Source organism: Xiphophorus maculatus, chromosome 2 (assembly GCF_002775205.1).
Source record: "Xiphophorus maculatus strain JP 163 A chromosome 2, X_maculatus-5.0-male, whole genome shotgun sequence".
NCBI lineage: Eukaryota > Metazoa > Chordata > Actinopteri > Cyprinodontiformes > Poeciliidae > Xiphophorus > Xiphophorus maculatus.
The window spans coordinates 30,408,040-30,430,024 of NC_036444.1; the positions used below are offsets into that span (position 1 = coordinate 30,408,040).

The 21,985-nt window shown below is 37.2% G+C and overlaps 1 protein-coding gene across 1 annotated transcript; it reads left to right on the forward strand.

Moving 5' to 3' along the window:
* The first annotated feature begins 6,322 nt into the window (after nucleotides 1–6,322).
* Nucleotides 6,323–21,877, forward strand: LOC102227745 (carboxypeptidase A1-like). The gene is made up of 11 exons (XM_023352007.1): nucleotides 6,323–6,588; nucleotides 16,302–16,383; nucleotides 16,475–16,597; nucleotides 16,720–16,815; nucleotides 19,049–19,150; nucleotides 19,290–19,391; nucleotides 19,490–19,600; nucleotides 19,780–19,870; nucleotides 20,272–20,471; nucleotides 20,606–20,690; nucleotides 21,602–21,877. Exons 1-11 carry the CDS (start codon nucleotides 6,485–6,487, stop codon nucleotides 21,787–21,789), a joined length of 1,284 nt encoding a protein of 427 aa, XP_023207775.1. The 5' UTR covers nucleotides 6,323–6,484; the 3' UTR covers nucleotides 21,790–21,877.
* Nucleotides 21,878–21,985: the final 108 nt, after the last annotated feature.

The window sequence follows — 21,985 nt, forward strand, 5'->3', positions numbered from 1 at the left end:
ACATCAAATTGGTACGGCAGAACGAAATTGGAGAACTTTGTTTGACATGGCTAGATGTATGTTAATTGATGGTGAGATGCCAAAAATGTTATGGCCGTATGCAGTTCAGACAGCTGCTGTAGTGCGAAATAGATGTTTTAATAATCGCACAAACCAAACGCCTTATTTCATGTTGACGTCCTAAGACAGCCTAACATTTCTAGGATGCACAAGTTTGGATGTGTTTGTTACACTTACAAACGAGAGAAAGGGAAGCTGGATTCAAGGTGTGAAAAAGGCATTTTTATAGGGTATGACAAGAATAGTCCAGCCTATATGGTCTATTTTCCAAACAGCAGGAAAATCCAGAAACATAGGCTTGTGAAATTTGTATCCAGAGAGAAAAATGAGACGGGTGTAAATTTGGATGATGATGATATGATTAGAATTAGTCCCAGAGCAACCAAAACTTCAGAGGCTGATCCAGTAAATGTTTCTGACCAGAAATTGAGCACAGAAGAAGAACCAATGGCGAGTACCAGTCACACAACAAGACATGAAGAACCTGAGAGGCGATACCCTGTCAGAGAAAGAAAGAAACCAGGTTATTTAGATGACTATGTATGTGGCATTGATGATGAAGAACAAATAGCTAACATTGATTATTGTTATAGACTGATAAGTGGAGTACCTCAAACCTACAAAGAAGCTGTAACATCTGTGAATGCAAAAGAATGGGTTACAGCAATGGATGAGGAAATCCAATCATTAAACGACAATGTTACTTTTTCCCTGACCAATTTACCTGAGGGTAAAACTGTAGTGGGGGGTAAATGGGTTTATGCAATCAAAAAGAATAGTGATGGATCAGACAAATATAAGGCTAGATATGTTGCTAAAGGATTCAGTCAAAAGAAAGGTATGAACTATGATGAAACGTTTTCACCAACTGCTAGCATGACGAGCATCAGAGTGTTGATGCAAAAGGTGGTACAGGAGAACATGTTTGTTCACCAGATGGATGTAAAGACAGCATATTTACATGCCCCAATTGAATGTGAACTTTATATTGAACATATTGGACATAGCTGTAATGGGCCAGGAAGATACTGTTTTAAACTGTACCGATGCGTGATACTAATCGAGGACTAATAGTAGCTTAGCTAACGTAGACATGAGCTATTGCTAACATAGAAGGGCGAGAACTTTGGGTCGAACTACTTGAAACGTAAAACGTAATATGAAATAATCTAAAAAATACGCATTACAACGGTCAGTAAAACGTGCAAATTTTAACATCCACTTACTTCGGACGGTAGACCACGAACACGATCACTCGGCTGACCCGCCATTCTCTTGTTTCTTCTCTCAGTTTGAATTAATGCTTTTCCCAGTCAGAGCGGAATAAACTTCCACCACCTAGTGGTCGAATTTTTTACCCAAGTAATTACAGTTGTATAGGTCCCAAATGCGGATTCATATATAAACAATCTTATAGTATTAAAAAGTAGACGTGGGTGTAATGACATATGTATTTTTCTCTCACAAAAATATGTCTAAGCCACGAGACAAGTAAAGAGAGAAATACGTATTGAACTATGGAAAAAAGAAACAGTTCCGAAGAAAACTCAGATGCCCCAGCTTTTACTACCATGTAAACGCACCATCTACACACAAATCTTGGAGCTTCCACCAAGGCGTGAAATGAGTCTCAAAAATAGTTGTGCACTCGTTTTACGCACACACAAATCTTTTTGACACTATTTTCACTCCATAGTAGTTGGGCTAATTTTCAGTTTAGTGCTTGAGACTTAGCGTTTTTGCTAACATTGAAAATATTTAGCACAATTAGCTTCCTCTAAATAAAAATTTCAGAATTAATTAATAAAATTATCAGCTGCTTAGAATTTTAATGTCAGAAATTTTACTTCAGTCTTCTGAGACCAAAAGTCAAAATTCTTTCTTTTTTTCAGTGGCCCTGATCTGCGTCTGTACAATGCAGTTTTCTTATAATTTTATTTCAATCTGGAGAGACTCACGCAGAGAAAAGCAGCAGTTAGAAAGTTTTATTGACCCTAAGTTCTTTGGCGCTCGGACACCGGCAGAAGACGTGCGTTCTGAGAATTGCTTCAAGTACGTACACCTCGCTGCAGCAAACAGAATGGGGCGGGGACGGACAACTGTCAGTCTCATACCTTATATGGAAATGGTGGGGACGGACCACTGTCAGTCTCATACCTTATATGGAAATGGGACTATTTCATTCCGGAAATGAAGGGGGCGCTAGTGACACTATTTCCTGTGCCGATCGTGTTATAATAATTATACTAATAATAACGTATTTTATTTGACAACGTCTTTTAAAACACCCAAGAACACGTTCAACGTTAAAAATACAAATTAAATAGTAAAGAAATGGCTACGAAACGTGATATGTCACGTGGTATGTCTGTCACGTGGTAAGTCACTTTTTTATTTTCAAATCTTTATTAAATCTTTATTTAAAATTATATTAGTAACAAACGATCTAGAATAAGCAACAATAAGGAAACATTATGGAGATGTATTTATCTATCCTTACACCCAATCTATCTCAAACAAAAGTCATAAAACATGAATCAAATCAATATTTTGGAGACAAATGTACATTACATTAAGAGCACATTTATCCATCCATTAATTATCATGATTGATCCCTATAGTGGGGTCATGAGGGCTGCTGACCCTGGACAGATCGCCAGTCCATCGCAGATTAAGAAAACAGATATAAACAAATGAAGTTCAAATAATATATTTTGATGTTGTGAATGGTACTCTTAAAATAAATAAGTTAAAATCTAAAATATAACAGCCTCTGGCTTATTAAATAAGAACTAGATGGAAAAGAGGTTTGGTCAGTAAAACATTTAGTCAACAATTTTGGCCAACTTAGTACGTCCATTCACAGGGCACTTTTGTTGTTTATTTGCCAAATACTTTTCTTATTATTCACATTGTGAATATAATTTACAAACAAACCAAAGGACTTATTAACTTCTAACAAGTGCCATTCTGAAAACTAGAATATTTTTGGTTGCAGGTGACCTGGCTCTGCTATTATCATTGTTTACCATAATGTCTCATTGGAAACTTTTGCTATAAGGACTCCAGTTCAACCAGTAAACTGATTGGTGTCCCACTATTCCATTTAGAAATCCCATATCAATTCTATCAATTGATTCATAAAATAAAGACCTTAAATATCCAATTGTTGCAAAACCCAAAGGGATTAATTTAAAACTTTAAATGTAGCTTCAGCCTGGAAAGACTCACAGAAAGTAGGTTTTAGAAAGTTTATTTGACAAGAAATAATCTTTGGGACTCGGACCCCGGCAGTAGACACTGCGCTGGTAACTGCCAGAGAGAATGATCTTTTTTCTATATGAAAACCTTTTTGAATAAAGTCACTGGTTACATTAATTAAACCAATGTGTAATTTCTAACTATAACTGTCTTCATCTCACCTGCTCAGCCAATCACCTGATCATGTGTCTCCATCCCAGCCTAACGGCGCCGGGCTCATCTCCCTTCATCAAGTCCGGCTCAGGATACCTTTAATGTTATGTTTGTATTATGACTTTGTAACCGAACAATATGTTTCTGTATCTGCTTACTTTATTACAAAAACCCCAACAGTTGATTCTGTTCAAACATAAACAACTTGGCTGTATGTCAGGTTTGTAAAGAAAATTTGTATTGATTCCAGTCATTGTTCAAAAAGTATAGAAAACATTGTATTTACACATATAAAATATTGCAAGTTATTAGCTATGCTTGCATTTAAAATTTTTAAAACAAGGTTATCCTATTGTTAAATAACGCTGTTACAATATATTTACAACTACTTTATTGGTTCTACTCTCTCCAACAAATTACAGCCACAATGTAACTTTGTGTGGAAACGGCACCATTTCTATGAAAACTAAATAATGTAAATCAACTGAACTACAACAAAAGGAACATTCAAAAATGTAAATAATATTGAAAGAACACATTATTAAAAAGGATGACTGCACAAGTCAAAAGGCAAATATTCTTTAGCAGAAATGATTTAAAATGGCATGTCACAAAAAAAATAAACAATGTGTGACAACTGAAATGTGTGAAAGACTGAGGAAAGCAACTAATATTCTCCTTGCATTCAGGAGAAGTCAGGGCAGTGTCCAGGTCGGCCATCACAGTAGTAACCAGGGTACTCTCCTCGTCTTCCATTGCCGGTGAAGCCCACAGTCTTTATATTACCGGTTGCAGGAAGAACACGTTACAAACGCAAAAGGAATCCGGTTTTCTGCCTTGAATGTTTTTGAAATTTTGCCCCAGTTGATCTCACCTGTTAATGAAAAATCGATTTCATGTAGTTGAAATCTAATTTCACATGTTTTAGGTGAAAAAGGTCAAAGGTCTACCATCCAGTCAAGCAAAGTGAGTCATCTTCCTGAAAACTGGCTCAGACACAACGGCTTCAAAGCAGTTGCAGGTCAATGCCAAGGTGAGGTAGGCTGAGTCTCCCTGTGCCGGTATCACCTCCTGGAGAACAGCTTCAAGAACCTTCAGAGGCATCTGAAAAAAACAAAAAACCAAACAAAATAAAAAATCACATTGCACATTATGATCAGTAAAACAGCAGTTAATAATAGCCATTTCACCAAATACTTTGTTACTCTTACTAGTGTAGTTTATTGCAGTTACTTACTAAAACTATATTGAAGTAGTGCTACTCGTCTTTAGAGTATCACATCTGGGTACTACACCCAAATATAATGGCAGCTGTTAGTTTATAAAATATATTAGACTTTCCAGAAATTTAACATTGGTGTACAAAACATATTGTACACCAATTAACCTTTAAAAATAAAAGAGAAACACTAGAAAACTGGTATGTAAAAAATATTTTATATTTTTCAAATGTAGTTATACATACCATTATGTTGAACCATAGCAGTTTGTGCTAAATGGTTCTGTAGCTTGTATGAGCAAAGGGAATAGCAATATTTATGTTCATGTTGCAAATATATATGTGGATCTGTATAATGAAAATAAAAAACAAAGTTTGAGAATAAAATACATTTCTCAATTATACACGTTATCTACTTTTCTATTTGTATCTAATGGTGCCCTGCGGGATAATAATTAGCTATGGTACATGCTAAAATTAGCCTTCCCCTGGATGAATTACGAATTTCACTAGTTTACAGCTGTTAATTGTATTTTCAACCTAATCTAGAAAAGCGTATTGATTTACTATGTGAAAAAATTTTAAGAAGGTAAAATTACCTTTTGTTGACTTTGTGAGTTTTGCATTGTTGATCGTGTGCCGAACACCAGTGGAAGAACCTCTCAAACTTCTTTCTTTCTTCTTCCTTTCCTCTTAACCTGCGTCTTAAGGTATTTATACCAGTGATTATGAAAATAGCGCCCCCTTCATTTCCGGAATGCAATAGTCCTATTCCCAAATAAGGTATGGGACTGAAGGAAAGGTCCGTCCCCGCCCCTTTCTGTTTGCTGCAGCGAGGTCCTTCTCGAGAGCTTGGATGATTGGCTCGGGGCGAAGCTCAGGGTAGTCTTAACCCGGACCCGGACACTGGTGGTGGAGTGGAGCCTGGAGAGGAAGGAGCCTGGAGGGAGTCTGGAAGATGCCCGGGAGGATGAGGGTGGAGACGGGGAGGAGGTGGGTCGAAGCACGACTGAAGCAGGTGGATCTGTGGTTATTTGGCCTTTTGGAGGAGCTCTTGCGTGGTGATTGGCTGGAGCAAAGCGACAGTCTGGTGCTGGTTGGCTGAGACGGAGGCGTGGTAATTGATGCATAACACCTGTTGGCTGAAGAGAGCCTCCCAGTTTGAATTTACGTCTATAGACTACATTTATGTAAAAACATGTGGACCTACAGTACATGTTCAGTTTCAGTTTTATCAGTTTAGCTTAATCAAGCTAAATGTTTTTAATTTAGCTTGATTAAGGGTAAATCTATACCAGTCTGGGACAAAAAACAGCAAGGTTGCTGTGGTATCTGCATATCTCACAAAATTTATTTTGAAGTTCATAAAATAAGTTCTAAGCACACACCCAACAAAACAAATAAGACAATAACTCATAAATGGAACACTTTTCACGCAATTAATAGCTATTATTTATTTCTTTACAATACAACACCTTCATATACTGTAACTCCCAAGCTTATATATTTTATATCAATATGAAAAATAAAATGCAACAGGGAAACAAACAACATTCAGACCACATTTCTTACAGAATGTGCATAGATGCACCTATGAGGAAGTGTGTTATATTGCTGTGTGACAAAACAAGCTTTGAACTAGCTTCCTTTTTCTTGGTAAACTGGACGCAACATATGTTTGTCTAAAAGCCTTAACTTCAATCAGCATGGTGCAACTCCTGCTGACGAAACCCAAATGTATTCCTGAATATGGACTGAGGATGGATTTGACCCACTGCAGCCTTTAAAAAGATGTTTGGTCCAAGAGTGTGTTTGAGTTATTCCATCATGATGAAGAAGCTCGTTGCGTTTGCTGCTCTGCTTGTTGCTGTTCTCAGCAAGGGAGACTTCCATGGGTAAGTGAGCCAGCAAACCTTCTTCTGACCATTGACTACACTGAGTCAAGCAAAATTCTGTTATTTTTGCTTATTTTTTTATCAGTGTGCAAGAAGGAAGGCACACGGAGCAAAGTCTGCTTTGTAATTATTATGAATGTACACAATGTTGACAACATACAAGTAATAAGTAATAATGCTTCAAAATTTGAAACATACGTTATTGAGCAAACGTCAGTGATGTTTTAGATTTTTTTTTACTTACGTTTGCACTAAGTAAGTGATAATTTCAAGTAATTTAAATGAAGAAAATGCATTTTAAATTTTTTAAGTGAATTATGATATAAAAAATTTTAAAAATCTGTGTCTTGTGGGTTGATTGGGATACCCCACTGTCATTTCCACTTAAAATTGCCAAAAATATGCATAGACATATTGAGTCGGAAGAACATTATTAGAACCTCGTGACTCTGCATTCTGAAGGAGGTTTGAGCTGTTGAGCCATTTCTTCAGGAGCAGCTTGGTCTGCTCCTGAAGAAATGTACTCCAAAACCCCTAAAATCTCATCATGGGGCCTACAGCTGACTCTTACTGCTGGTTATATTAAAGTCCATGTTTGCACAGTCAGAAACAGACTTTACAAGGAGAAGGAAACTTTTGCTTTGTAGGAAAAACATGAAGCCAGAAAATAATCACAGAAACTGAAGATAAAGACTGGGTCTGTAATAATGTTCGTTGGACAAATGAGTCTAAAACAGAATTATTTTCACACAGAAACAGAGGACATGTTTGGTGGACATATTTACAACTGATGGTAACCACGTCAGTTGGTTACCATTTAAAAGTGTAAATGGTAACCAACTGATGTGCAGGAGAAAAATGACTGGCAGGTGTACATCGTGCATCCATCTCATAGCCGTAAATAACCCATCTTGTGGTCCAAGACATAAAAGGCAGAATGACAAAACAGCGGTGCTATTGTTTCACCTCTTACACTCTAGCAGCATTTACATTCTATATGTGCACAGTACTTTGCTAATATTCCACTAATGTAAAAAAAAAAACAATTTTGCGATTGCGGTGTTTCCATTGAATAAAAAAGATAATTACAATCACGCATGAATGAGTTTATTCAAGCGATCACCTCATCCTACCTGCAAAACCTTTTTAAAAATTGGTGTTTCCATGAAGCAAACTTAATTTCAAAATGTCAAATTGAGTAATTAATATAATATGGTCAATGGAGACACAGCTTCTGTCTCCAAGCACACCATATTCCTTACATCCTTGCTCAGTCATTTGGCTAACTCCTAGCATGCACTTGTCCTTTATATTAAAAAAACATCAATTACTACTCATTGAGAAAAATGTATTTCAGTTTTCATTAGTAGTTTTAAAAAAATCCTGCACCATAATTCATGGAGGAAAAGTAAAACTGTTTTCCCAAAGCAAAATTGTCAGATGTGATCTTGGGTGCTTGCAATTCGCAAATAAAGACGATTAAAATGTTCATTTCATAAGTACTATTACTCTCCAAGAGTGACACATAGCCTTTCAGGAAGTAGGGTTTTGTTTATTTCACACTCAGACAGGGCCAAGGTAAAAAAAAACCAATGTCAGAGCTGCTTGGCGAAGATAAATGTTTTTTTTAGTATCCAACATCTGCAAAAGCAGAGCCACACAACTTTTTTTTTTTCATGTGCTACCACCTCAGTAAGTAACTTGCTGGAATAATGTCAGGTCTAAATACCTATTAAACAAAACACAGGAAGACAAGAGAGTTAGATTCTTTGTTTCTCGCGAGGAGAGCAGACAGAGATGTGCTTTCAGTTACAAATCTCCAACCGCTCTGAAAAACACATCTCCCGCTCCTCTATTTTATTGATTTCAGGATCCCTGCCACACGGGGCGCTGCAACTCTATGGGGTGGGGTCAAAACATTCATCATATGGTTGCAGCGCTAAATAACATTCACTATTCTAGACACATGTTATCTATACTCTAAATCTTTCTTGCTCCAGGCACGGTGTGGAATAAGACACGTTGCATAGCTTCAAAGCAACGGCTTTGTATCACAAAGCAGCACAGAGCAGAGTTCATTGTCAGGCTTGTAAAACTCTGCTGGGAGCAATTAACACCTCTGTCTTGTAGGAAGTCCTGCAGGGCAACAGCTGCTGAGAGTAGCTGTCACCCCTATTTCCCAGGGAAGTCTCAGGATAGAATCAAAGTTATTTAACACACAGAAACATTATCTAAATTTAACTACAAGGCTACATGATACAACAAATATTTGATAATTACTAATAATACAATTTATCCAACAGTTCCCTCCTGTTTATCGAATATTTGGGGACGTCTTATATCCCTCCAAAAACAGTCACTTCAAATGATTTTCAGCTGGGAGATCATTGTCTGGAAAGCAAACATGTTTACACTCAGGGGTCATACCCAGTCCAAAAGCCAGGATCTGGATACCTGTCAGAAGAATCCTCATCAGAGTATTCTTTGTCAACATCAGATTTTTTCTCTAATAAAGGATACATCTGTGCCATCTGGTCCTCCATGGGTGAAATCGCTGTGGTAATGAGACGGTGAAACAAAGAACGCAGGCACGGAACAAAACAACATCCACACAAAGTCAAAATTGCAGCAAAAACTGCAATTGATACTAAGACAGAGGACACAAGGTTTCTATACTTCCCAAAGGCATCCATCCATGCATCCCACATGGAAGTATCCACTCCAGAGTATTCCTTCATTTTGCCATTAAGGGTACGGAGCCCTGTAATGGCCTTCGTCAAGCTCCCATCAGCTGCTGTATTGTTTGGCAAAAATGTGCAACACTTTTCTCCAAAAATCATGCACACCCCTCCTTTCTCAGCCAGCAGCATATCAAGAGCTATGCGGTTCTGAAAAGCCATCAGTGAAGTAGCAGCCGGCTGTTCATGCACTGCCTCGAAACCAGCCTGTGTCCAGTTGCCCAGTTTTTGTACATTGTAATGGATGTAATTTATTCTGTCTACGTTTTTGTTTATCGTGCACCACCAACAAATTGTAGATTCAAAACCAGCCCCAACCTGATCAACTAATTTATATTCATCAGGCACTCCACGAGGGACTCCGATGGCATCGATGTATGTCGGATCAGTATCTGTATTTTCCATGTCACTTCACGTTTCTGTAAGTGTTGCCTCTTCTGAAACAAAACACTAGACAAAGAAAGTATTAGATCTTCAGCAGATGTAGGATATACATATACAGGTACTAACAAAGAAACTAATGCACAAAACCCTGTAATCACCAGCTTCAAAAGACATGTTTCCAAAGTAATGTTTTGCCAAAATGTTAAACATATGCAGATCTTCCTCTTAAACCAATCTTATAAAATAGAACAAAATAAACAAAACAAAACAATAAACAAAAGCTTAAAATTTGCTGCAGTTGTACAGTTTACATTTATCATTAAAACAATGAATATCAATGTGAATTAGACAGTCCAGTTTAAATTACTTTTATAGTACAAACTGGATCTTACTGGTTATTTGTCTAAAACATTCAACATGCTTTCCTTAAACAAAATTCAAAAGAGTTAAACCCGGAGAAATTATAATGTCAATGTATAATTTAACAAATCTGGACATTTTCAGAATATACCAATTTTACCTAGGACTTTTACTTATCGTTGAATTTAAAGTTTTATTCAAAATCGTTTTAAATGGATGTAAATCAAAACAAAAATCAAGTTTAGAAAAATCATTATAATCCCACCTGAGTACTTTTACTGATTAGTGATAACTTCAATCAATAACAGATTCTTCAAAACATTTCTTAAAGCATTCTTCAAATAAAAAATTTTATTCAAGTAATATAAAAGATAAACCTATAACATATTCTCCCCCCTGATGATGCATTATCTGCTAATGCATCACATTTCTACTACGTTTAAATAACGATGTTGATAAAACAGGTTTATGATGTTCCCTGGGAAATTCTACCAAAGTCAATGCTGCCTTTTTCCCAAAAGGTAAAACTCGTCAAAACAAACAAAACAATTTATGTTAGCATGCTTTAATCTTCAAGATTACTATTTTCCCAAAACACTTCACATTACAGTTTTAAAGCTCCTTATCACATTTAACTCTTATGATTGTCAGATAATTCATTTTACAAACTCCTCAAAAATTTTCACTAGTGTTTGACAAGGCGTGTTTACCAATTAAGACTCTGTGAAGGTTTTGCATTAACCAGCCAGAGAGACGTCGAAGAAAATTCAAAATATAGTCAACAAAAAAATCAAAAAACGATAAATTGGGCCCAAACTAAAATCAACATAACAAAGTACAATTCAGTCGGTAACAGAACAAACTCAAGCACAAACCGACCTAACAAGACATGACATGAGGGGAACTTAAATAGTGGCTGATCAGACCATTAACACACACTAGCGGTAATGAAACACACAAAAACCTAACAAATACTGGTCAGAATATTACCAAATCTACAAATGAAAGAAATTAAACTAAAAACCAAATTTCCCCCTCCCTGGGTGAACAAATGGAATGGCCCGCTAAGGAAGTTTGACACCCATATATGGACACCAATCAGCTGGAGCTCATCTGTATGATGAGCAACAGGGCCAGAGGAAACTGGTAACTCAAAAGAAAAAAAAATTAATTTGTTATATTTAACAAAATATAAAGAACGGACACTTAAAGTTAACTAAATGAGTGCACAACAAATAGCCAACCAAAGAGTCAGACCAACAAAAACAAATTCAAAAATAAAAATCCAAACTACTCACTACTCAATATATAAAGTAATATTAAAAGAAAACAGTAAATCAGTGTTTGGATGTAAAAAACTTATATTTAACATTTTCCATATTATTCCTTGCTATTTGCATGTTTAAACTATCTACACTAACCCGAGCAACCTTTTGTCAGATCACAAAACAAACCCTGAAACCTACCATAAACCCCTCCCTCACCTCTTGGAGGGAGTGACCCCATGGAAGGAAACAGAATTAATAAGGATTTTAGGAGGAACTCTTAATTCTTCTACTGCTTTATTAGGCTTTGGCCCTCGAATCATCAGATATGTTTTAGTTTCTTCTAATTTTAAAATTTGAACTTAAAAACCTTTTGTCGTTCCACTACTGATATTTTGTCAGGAGGTACTTTTAGATGTTGGGAGTGAAAGTGATTTACATCACACCCTCTCGTTCTGTCTTGCGAAGCTACTACAAGTGGGGGTTTCTTCACACTTAAAAAAAAATGGTGATTTGCAAAGAGGCTTCACATGTTAATTAGTCGAATCTAGTGTAGTAGCAGTTACAGCCCAACTCTGTGGCCCCCCTGCGGAGCTGCTACAAGGGGGGGCTGCAAGTCTCCTGATCTACATTATTCTCTACAAAAGTTCCACCAGATCCTCTTTGATTAACCCATAAATTATTTCTAACTTAATATTATCCTTCAACAACAAATTTGTACAGTGTAGCAAACTTTTTCTATATTCAATCAATTTCTAGTCAACAAGTGAGTTACTTCTATTTTATTCTGTCTTATTCATCCATAATTCCTGTAGATTTAATAATATTTTATCTATCCTAAAGTTTTGGTCAGTTTAAAAAGACTGATTGTGAAACTATCTAGAATCGGTTGCATACTGCAGTTTGTTGTTATCGGAGCAATGCCTCTTACAGTTAGAGCCTGTTTCTCTAAAGATTTTTTTTGTTTTATCTGTATCCTCTACCCATTTTAAAAGTCCCATTGTAGCTAATTGTATTTTATTTTTATTTCCTTATTTCATTTGCAGCCCTCTCTTCTTTCTGTAGGCACTTTTGAAATGAAATGACCTTTTGTAATACATTAAAAGTTCTTAAAAAAGAAATAAATCCATAAATAGAGTAATGTTAATGTATCTTACCATCCCCCCAGTTGAGACATGCAAAAACGCCATGGCTCAATATAGCAGCCCACTTATACAAGTTGTTTTTTAACAGGAAAAATAGGAGTGTTACATGGAGTATTTTCACACTGCACTATGACTCCTGCCACAATAAGATCTTTAATTTCTAGTTTTATACCCTCCTGTGCATCTGTTTTTAAAGGATATTGCTTAACTTTTGGTCTAAACTCTGTTTTGGGTCTAATTTGCACTGGCAAAGCTTCCTTCACAAGACCCACGTCTGTGGGCCCCTTTGACCATAATTTATCAGGAACGTCTTTTAAAAGAACTTCCTCTTCTTCTGTAAGTAACATTTGTCAGTTTTGTTTGGAGTACAAATGCTGTCCCTTTTGCACCCCTGTTGTCCAGAACAATGCTTTTCTAGTTAAACCAGTAGAAGCACTAGTTTCTATGTTTGAGGAAGTAGTTACCCAATCGGTAGCTGCTTCTCCTTCCTCAACAAGATTACCTAATTGATTCCACTGCTCATTTCTTTGTTTAAACAGAGATACATGCAGGGAGGTCCACGTTCCGTCTAAAGATTTTAAATCATCAGGAAGAGCGACAGCTACAACGGCTGTGTGTTTTGTATCTGTATACAGATAGGTCACTGTGATTTTAGTTGGAGTGACCTTGTTGAGCCTGTCTTCATAATTCTTATCAGGCCCAGCCGCATTTTTGAACCAAAGAATTATGTGTTAGTTGTCTGGAGGCATTTAATCCTGGGGGGCAGAGATGGCTCCCTCAGTCAGGAGTGCCTGAGTAAAGTTAGGTGGGGGTCTGTCGGGCACATCTAATGTATAACAATAGTGTGGATTTCCATTCCCCTTAACAACAAAGAAATCTCCCCTTTTTTTTATTTTTTTATTTCTGACTGCCTTTTAACTGCTATGTGCCCATCAGTGGTTGGAATCAAAGCTAATCCTAGCTACATAAGGCCATCTCTGCATGAAAAGTGTTATGTCTGGTCTTACACTGTCCATAGATAATAAATCCTGTAGATTTAAATTGGACCTCTTCACTCTCTAAACTTTCTTGATAAAATATTTGCTCCTCATCTTGGAAAAAAGCTCCTGAAACCTTTTTCTTTTCTTTTGAGACCTTTTCTGCGTATATAGCGTGGTTAATGTATTCATTTAAAGTCCCAGTCCCCAATCCTATGTAATGTTTAGCTACCCATGTTCTAATCGCATCTTTTGACCCTGCGTGTAATGCATTCTTTAGCTGCTGTTTATATGGACCATTTTCATCATCATTTTCCACCAACCCACTGTGTGTTCTAAATACTTTTGTCATTCTCAGGCTGTATTCGTCAAACAATTCTTCCTCCTTCTGTTTGACTCTACTTATCTCAGTGTAGTTTGCTCTGCGTTGATATCTTTGAACTGTCCTTGCTGCTAAAGCATTAACTCTGTTTGTTAATTCGTTACTATTGTGTGCAAGAACTTGAGGAGGGTTCCCTGCTAATAATGGGGTCCAGTCTCCTCGAACATGATGCCAGTCACTGCCTAGAGCAGTCATCCAGGCTTGTTGAACCTCATGTCCGTTTAAATGATAAGATTCACATATGTTATTCATGTCTTCAACAAAGCGGTTCACATCCTCTTTAAGAGGTGTGATCCCTTCTAGCGCCTTTTTTATATCCTCCAGGGTCCACGTTGTATATACCAGAATCGTGGGCGCTGCTCCATCTTCCCCTGCATTAGGATTTGCTACTTGTATCATAGGATAAAGATCAGTCGTGTGTGGCTGACTATTTGGCTCTTCTGAAGGGCAACATGGGGGAGGGAGAAAAAGCCCAGTGGGAGCTGCAGCTCCCTGCACCAAAGTTTCTCCCCAGTTCTTAGACCACTTAAAGTTTGCTTTTTGCGATCTAGTAAAAGGTCCCTCACTACCTTTTTCCTCATATTGTGGGGGTGAGGGCAAGTCGGGGTATAGTTTTGCATTTTGTATTTTTTGTTTCTCCCCTTCTGTTTTGTTATTTTGGTATTTGGTAACTTCAGCTACTTCCCCTCCCCCTCCTGCTGCTCGACTGCCTCGTCTGCCTGCCTTTTCACACTTCTGAAACTTGTCTCATCATCCTCCCTTCTATAAAACATCAAATTCTTTGATTTCTTTCCCCCCTCTTCTCTTTTTTTTTTTTTTTTTGCTAATTCTAACCAAAATTTTACATCCACATACCCTTCTTTGCACATTTTCTTTGGGTTTGACTTTGTTTTTGCTTTATTTTATCCTGCAGTACTGTTAGTTTCTGTGAGTTTAGACGGCAGTCAAAGTTATAGTTTGTTATCCATTTATCTAAATGTTTTATTTTATGCGGATCCTGATTTTCAACATATTTCCAGTCATTTGATTTTAAACTGTCTGTTGGCTTATTCTTGCTTATACTTTTCCCCATTTTTTTTTTTTTTTACAATTTGGTCCAGTTTGTCCGACTCCTAGGGAATCCTATAAACTGGAGATCTTTTCAGTAGGCCAGCAATTAAAAATACCTGTAGTGGTAACCCCCGCTTCAACTCGTTCGAGTGGGGGGTTCTTACCTCTGCATCCAAGACAGGTTTGCTGGTTACAACCCTACTGTTTTTTATATGAGATAAAACACCAAGCGGTATTTATATCTCCAATCACACTCACACGGAATTTAAACGCCCGCCTCGTCGGACTCCGCCATCCGTTCCAATTACAAATTTAGTGCCTGATTTAAATATTTGTATTGTTGTTTAAATTTTATTTTTATATATCGAATTGAAAAAAATTTTTTTTTTTTTTTTTTTTTTTTTTTATCGCCAAATTGATTAAATTTATTGCAGGTTTATACTAGGCTCCGTGCGCCTTTTCCACGAAATTTTTGATCAACGACTTCGGACGCCCTTCACGGATTCTATGTTTTATTTTTACCTGTTAGAGTCTAGAATTTACAGGGTTTTCTTATTCGCGCAATGACCCTCAGTCATTCGCCACACTTTTAAACAAGAATCCACTCACCCTCTCCTGTCTTCCCCTCAGAGCCGTCAACCGTAAGATCCCAGCAGGCAGGCAGAGCGCCAGCCCTTGAACAGGTTCTGATAAGCTTCCACTAGGAAACTTGCCGTGCGCACGGTCTTTACTGGGGTCCACCATGCCCGCTGGAATCCTTCCGGTATTTTGGCATCCGGCTGCGAAGGACCAAATAATGTCAGGTCTAAATACCTATTAAACAAAACACAGGAAGACAAGAGAGTTAGATTCTTTGTTTCTCGCGAGGAGAGCAGACAGAGATGTGCTTTCAGTTACAAATCTCCAACCGCTCTGAAAAACACATCTCCCGCTCCTCTATTTTATTGATTTCAGGATCCCTGCCACACGGGGCGCTGCAACTCTATGGGGTGGGGTCAAAACATTCATCATATGGTTGCAGCGCTAAATAACATTCACTATTCTAGACACATGTTATCTATACTCTAAATCTTTCTTGCTCCAGGCACGGTGTGGAATAAGACACGTTGCATAGCTTCAAAGCAACGGCTTTGTATCACAAAGCAGCACAGAGCAGAGTTCATTGTCAGGCTTGTAAAACTCTGCTGGGAGCAATTAACACCTCTGTCTTGTAGGAAGTCCTGCAGGGCAACAGCTGCTGAGAGTAGCTGTCACCCCTATTTCCCAGGGAAGTCTCAGGATAGAATCAAAGTTATTTAACACACAGAAACATTATCTAAATTTAACTACAAGGCTACATGATACAACAAATATTTGATAATTACTAATAATACAATTTATCCAACAAATAATATCACTGTGTTTTTTTGTAGGCATCAGGTTTTCCGGATTGTCCCGAAAGATGATGTCCAATTGGCCCTTGTTAGAGTTTTGGAAGACATATTGGACTTGGAGGTAATTTTGCAATTGAAACTATTCATTTGACAGTAGAAGTTAAAACAACACAGATTTATGCAGCATGTGAAACATCTGTGTGTTTTTACAGCTGGACTTCTGGAGATGGGTGACGCCTGTGGATGTCAGAGTTCCCTCTCATAGCCTGCAGGTTGTCAAGACCTACCTAGAGAATCACTGCATCAAGTACTTCACCATGATTAAAGACTTACAGGTATGCTACAAAACTCAGCAATATGTAGTGTAACCTTCTATAGGGCGAGGTTTGTGAAACTGCGTTGGTGTTCTATCACACTCTTTGATTCTGAGGCATCACTTAACCAGGCTATGTTGCAGGCTTTGCTGGATGAGGAGCAGAGGCAGATGAAGTCCATCACTCCTGCTGGAAACACTGACAGCTTCGACTACACCACCTACCACACCCTCAGTGAGGTTAGTTTAAGTTCATTATCAGTGTATACGCAGAGCTGAATATTAGATGGAGAATGTTTATTATAATATCGGGTTTTGTCTAGGGCTGTGGCGATACAATAATCTCACAATACAATACACAATATTCTGCTCATGATACGATATATATCACAATTTTCAGCAAATGATACGATTCTATACACTTTTACAATTTTCTGAAAGATTTTAGAGGGACAGAGTGATTTTGGTGACATTTTCTGATTGTTCTGTTGGATTGAATTAACTGAAAACTGAATAAAAGCATCAACTACACAAAACCTGGCTCTGATTGGACAGAGACGTACAGCTGGACGAAATGAGTCAAAGATGTGGTGAGAAAATGAGCTTCTGTCATTTAATTCATGTGGATTTGACATAAAACTCAAAGTTTCAACAGTGATCTGGTAGCTGAGTGGGGAGATTATCAGCCTCTGTAGACTCTCAATATGCAAATGATTGCACGTATTTTTTTCTTTTGTACATACTGTTTTTGCATTTTGGACCTTGAGTCACAGAAAAACATAAAATCCGATTTGGAAAAATGAAAGTTTATTTCACTGAAACCCTCAAATATTCATAATGAAAGTTTTTTATAATTTAGAATGACAATATATAGTCTACATTTCTTAAACTGATGTAAAAATATTGCAAGTAACATAGTTTTATAACATTATTAGAATGAAAATGAAGGCAATTTCTCAATTGTTTGTATAAAATTTTTGACAAAACAAAATGCCAAAAATGTATAATTGTGTGTGTGTATGGCTATAATTTTGGACTGTTGTTTGGACTATGGGAAAAAGGCTTTTCTTGGCTCCCGGAGTTAGCCGTGGCTGGAAGCTGCTTACTACTAGCTGCTGGGGGAGTGGCATTGCCTCACCCAGTAGTGATCGACTCCTTGCAGCTGCACAGCGCTGCCATTCCCCTGCTGGGGTCTCTGAATAGTGGCCTCTCAGACTGCTAGGATCTCATCATACTCTCATTCTCTTTATCAGTTACTAATATGAATGATCAATCAGCCATCCCCATCATGGCAGTCCTTACTGCACCACAGACTTCAGCTGCGAGTTTCCCGACTTTGTCTTCCAGCTCAAAACAGAGCGCCACTGCCTGCTGCGGATTCATTCTTAACATAAATCTTTACATACAGAACAGAAACCACTAAGCTAAAAATAAATTACTAAGTGGATGACACCGATCGCTCCGATCAATTTTGCGATCTCACTGTATTTGCTGGTACTCCGTTCCCGTTTCTCTTTCACGATTACTTGCGCAACTTTACTTAGTTCCTTAGTAACAAAATACAGCCCATCGTTATTTAAGATTTGAGATTTCCAAAGACAAGGGAATCTAGTGTTGCGGGTAACACTTTATTTGACGGGTTGTGAATAAGACTGTCATGACACTGTCATAAACATGACATAACACCTGTCAGGAACATGAGTAAGTCTTCATGAACATTTATGACTGTTGTCATAAAGTGTCATTCGGTAAATCATGACACATTTAATACAAAGTTGACATTATTCAAAATGTCTTCGTTATGACAACTTGACATTAACCAAGACATCATGATCCGACATAAATTTGTTATAAAAGTATTACTGATTAAACTTTAGCTTTAATAACATAAAGCTATATAATTTTAAAGTTTAATCGGTAATACTTTTATAACAAGTTTATGTCAGATCATGATGTCTTGGTTAATGTCAAGTTGTCATAACGAAGACATTTTTATCTAGGTTAATTGTCAGGTGCGTTTCATTTTACTTGCTTTAAGCTCATTCCCTTTCACATTACCAGAAAAGCCGGTTTTTGACATTTCTCTGACATTTGGAAAAATATGGTTTACTTATTTTGGCATAACTCCATTGTTACTTGCCCTATTAACACAATTTAAAAACTAATGTGTAGTTCATAATGTGCACTTTAAACACAAGTTGAAAGTGAGACTGGGGGAGGCGGAGTCTTGCTGCTACGGCATCACAAATCAGACATGTTAAAAAGGCGTGTATAAGCTTCTGGACCCCCATAATTTATAATTGATACCCGCAGATGAAAAATCGATACTTTCCGAGGGGGGAATTTTTTTTATAAATATCGTAGAATCGATATAATTATACAGCCCTACTTTTGTCTTACATAATAAAAATGGCACCAAAGATTCCAAAATTCAACTTCAGAGTCAGGGTTAATCTTTTTGACTTCCTTTCAGATCTACAGTTTCCAGGACATGTTAGTGGCTGAGAATCCAAAGTTGGTCAGCAAGACGGTGATCGGTCAGAGCTATGAGGGTCGTCCGCTTAATGTTCTCAAGGTAGAAGACGTTTCAGAAAATCTACTCTCTTTCTAAATGAAACCATGACTTCCAATGGAAAGGGAAATCACACAACCAACACATTTACCATTTGCGCTTTGCTGTGTCTGACTTCTTCTTCTGCTTCTTGTCTCTACAGTTCAGTACTGGTGGAAGCAACCGTCCCGCTATCTGGATCGACACTGGAATCCACGCCAGAGAGTGGGTCACTCAGGCCAGTGGCATTGTGTTCGCCAAGAAGGTGGTTTGATATTTTACATTTTACACCTCAGTACCTGTTGCCTCTGAGCAGGAAAAAAAAATATTTATTAATATTTATTTGTTGCGTTTTGTTCGCAGATTGTGACAGAATATGGAACAGACTCTGCTCTCACTGAAATCCTTAACAGAATGGATGTTTTCTTAGAGATGGTGGTCAACCCTGATGGATACCACTTCACCCACACCAACGTGAGACGGGCACAGTTAAACATAAACTATAGGACCCTGTTGTTCTTAAGACAACTGAAAATATGCATCTTTTTAGGAACTTTGTCATTTGAACAACATGTCAGATCAGGTGTACATAAGTAGATAACTGAAAAGGAAAAAAAAAAGAGAATATCAAACAGTTTCTCTGTTGTTTCCAGAACCGAATGTGGCGTAAGAACAGGAAGCAGAATCGGGGCTCCACGTGTGTTGGTGTGGACCTAAACCGGAACTGGAATGCTGGGTTTGGAGGTAGAACTTTTTGTCCTTAAGGAAAATTCAAACAATCGGTGATGAGCAAAACTAAAAAGTTAGTTGCACTAACTATAACAATATAACTATTGTTGTAGTTTAGGTTTTAAACCAAAACTATAACAATCAGGATAAGAAATGGAAAAATGGTTGTTAGTAAATCAACTGAACTTTCATTTTAAATCTTATTTAATTTATTTAGTGAGTTATTCCTCTAACCCTGTGCAACACTCTGATCAGCTTTAATGTTGTGCCGTGTCTTATCAATAAGTGACATTCCTTTAGATCTCGTAAATTCCATGATGCATTTTTTTGTACTTAATTCAATTTAATCCATGTAAAAAATCTATATAAAACTTTTTGTCTTCCCTGTTTTGTTCTATGATGCTTAAAACATTTAGGACATGGTTCCAGCAACAATCCATGCTCAGAGATCTATCGTGGAACCAGGGCTCATTCTGAGCCTGAAGTCAAGTCCATTGTAAACTTTGTGAGGTCTCACGGCAACATCAAGGCCTTCATCTCCATCCATTCCTACTCACAGATGCTTTTGTTCCCCTACGGTTACACCAGGAAACCTGCCAAAGACCAGGCTGAGCTGGTAGAAACACATCTGCTCTAGTCATTTGCACAGAAGTCTGTTATGCTTACTCAAAACAAGAAAATTTATACAAGGTTTCTTGTATCCCTTTGAAGCGCTTTTGTTTGGTAACTATGGTCAGTTTCATTCTGCAGGACCAAGTTGCTCAAAAGGCCATCACTGCTCTGGCCTCCTTGTATGGCACCAGCTACAGATATGGCAGCATCATCACCACTATCTGTGAGTCCCCAAATCATTTGGCCACAGTAAACTTCATTGTGCATTTGCAAGAGATTATATCCTCAGCACAAGGTGCTGTTTGTAAAGTTACACAGTAAAAGGTTAACAGCAATTTCTAGGTTTAGGGGGAAAAGAGCGGGAGTTAATTTTTCAAAGTCATGTTTTCACTAAATATTTAAGTTAGAAGCTAAATAGTTAGTACGAAAACTTAGCTTTCTAATTAAAAATTTGGTTATAAAGCTAAATATTTAATTTGCAAACTAGTTATTTAGTTCCAGACTAAATGTTTAAGTCTGAGCTAAATATTTGGCTAGTGGTCTAAATATTTAGTTAGCAAGCTAAGTATTTAGTTTGTAAAAAAAAAAAAAAAAGTTTGGCTTGGAGATTAAATATTTAGTTTACAAAATAAATATTTAGCTCAGACTTAAACATTCAATTGGGAATTAAATACTTATTTTGAAAACTAAATACTTAGCTTCCTAACTTAATATTTGAAGACTAAATATAATTTGAAAACTAAATATAGTTTATAATCTAAATATTCAGCTTGTGAAATAAGTATTTATTTTGAGATTCTGATTTTTATAAATATCTGAATAACATGTTGACTTTGAAAAATGAACACCCACCTCTAAGACTGGCTAACGAAACCAAAATATTGCAGTCAATGTTTTTTTCCGGTGTGATTTTACTAACAGCACCCCATACTTGAGAGAAAACAGGTGTACATAACAATTCAGACTCACTTACAGCATACAAGAAACGTCTACCAGTACCAGTAGTGTTTTGGTGTATAAATATAACTAATATAACCTTTTCTTGTTAAGCTAGTTTACAGCAACATACCTTAATTTGAATAGTCAGAGGAAATCAGACAACAATTGTGTAAAGTACCTTTGTTTTCACTGCAGACCAATCTAGTGGAGGCTCCATCGACTGGACCTACAACCAGGGAATCAAGTACTCCTATACCTTTGAACTGAGGGACACCGGCCACTTTGGCTTCATCCTTCCTGCCAATCAAATTGTTCCCACTGCCAATGAGACATGGCTGGCTCTGAAGGTCATTATGGATCACACCTTCAAGAACCCGTACTAAAAGAACAGAGTGAAAGCCTTGAGGCCTTCCATGTAGTTTTATTTGCAAATATAAAACAAAGAAAATAAAAATGCATACATTAAAATAAAGGATTATTGTTTTACTTTTGCAACAAGTACTTTGAAAATGATTCTGCATTTTATATCCGGGTTAGTTAAAAATATATAGAAACATGGTCTTATATGTGTTATAACTA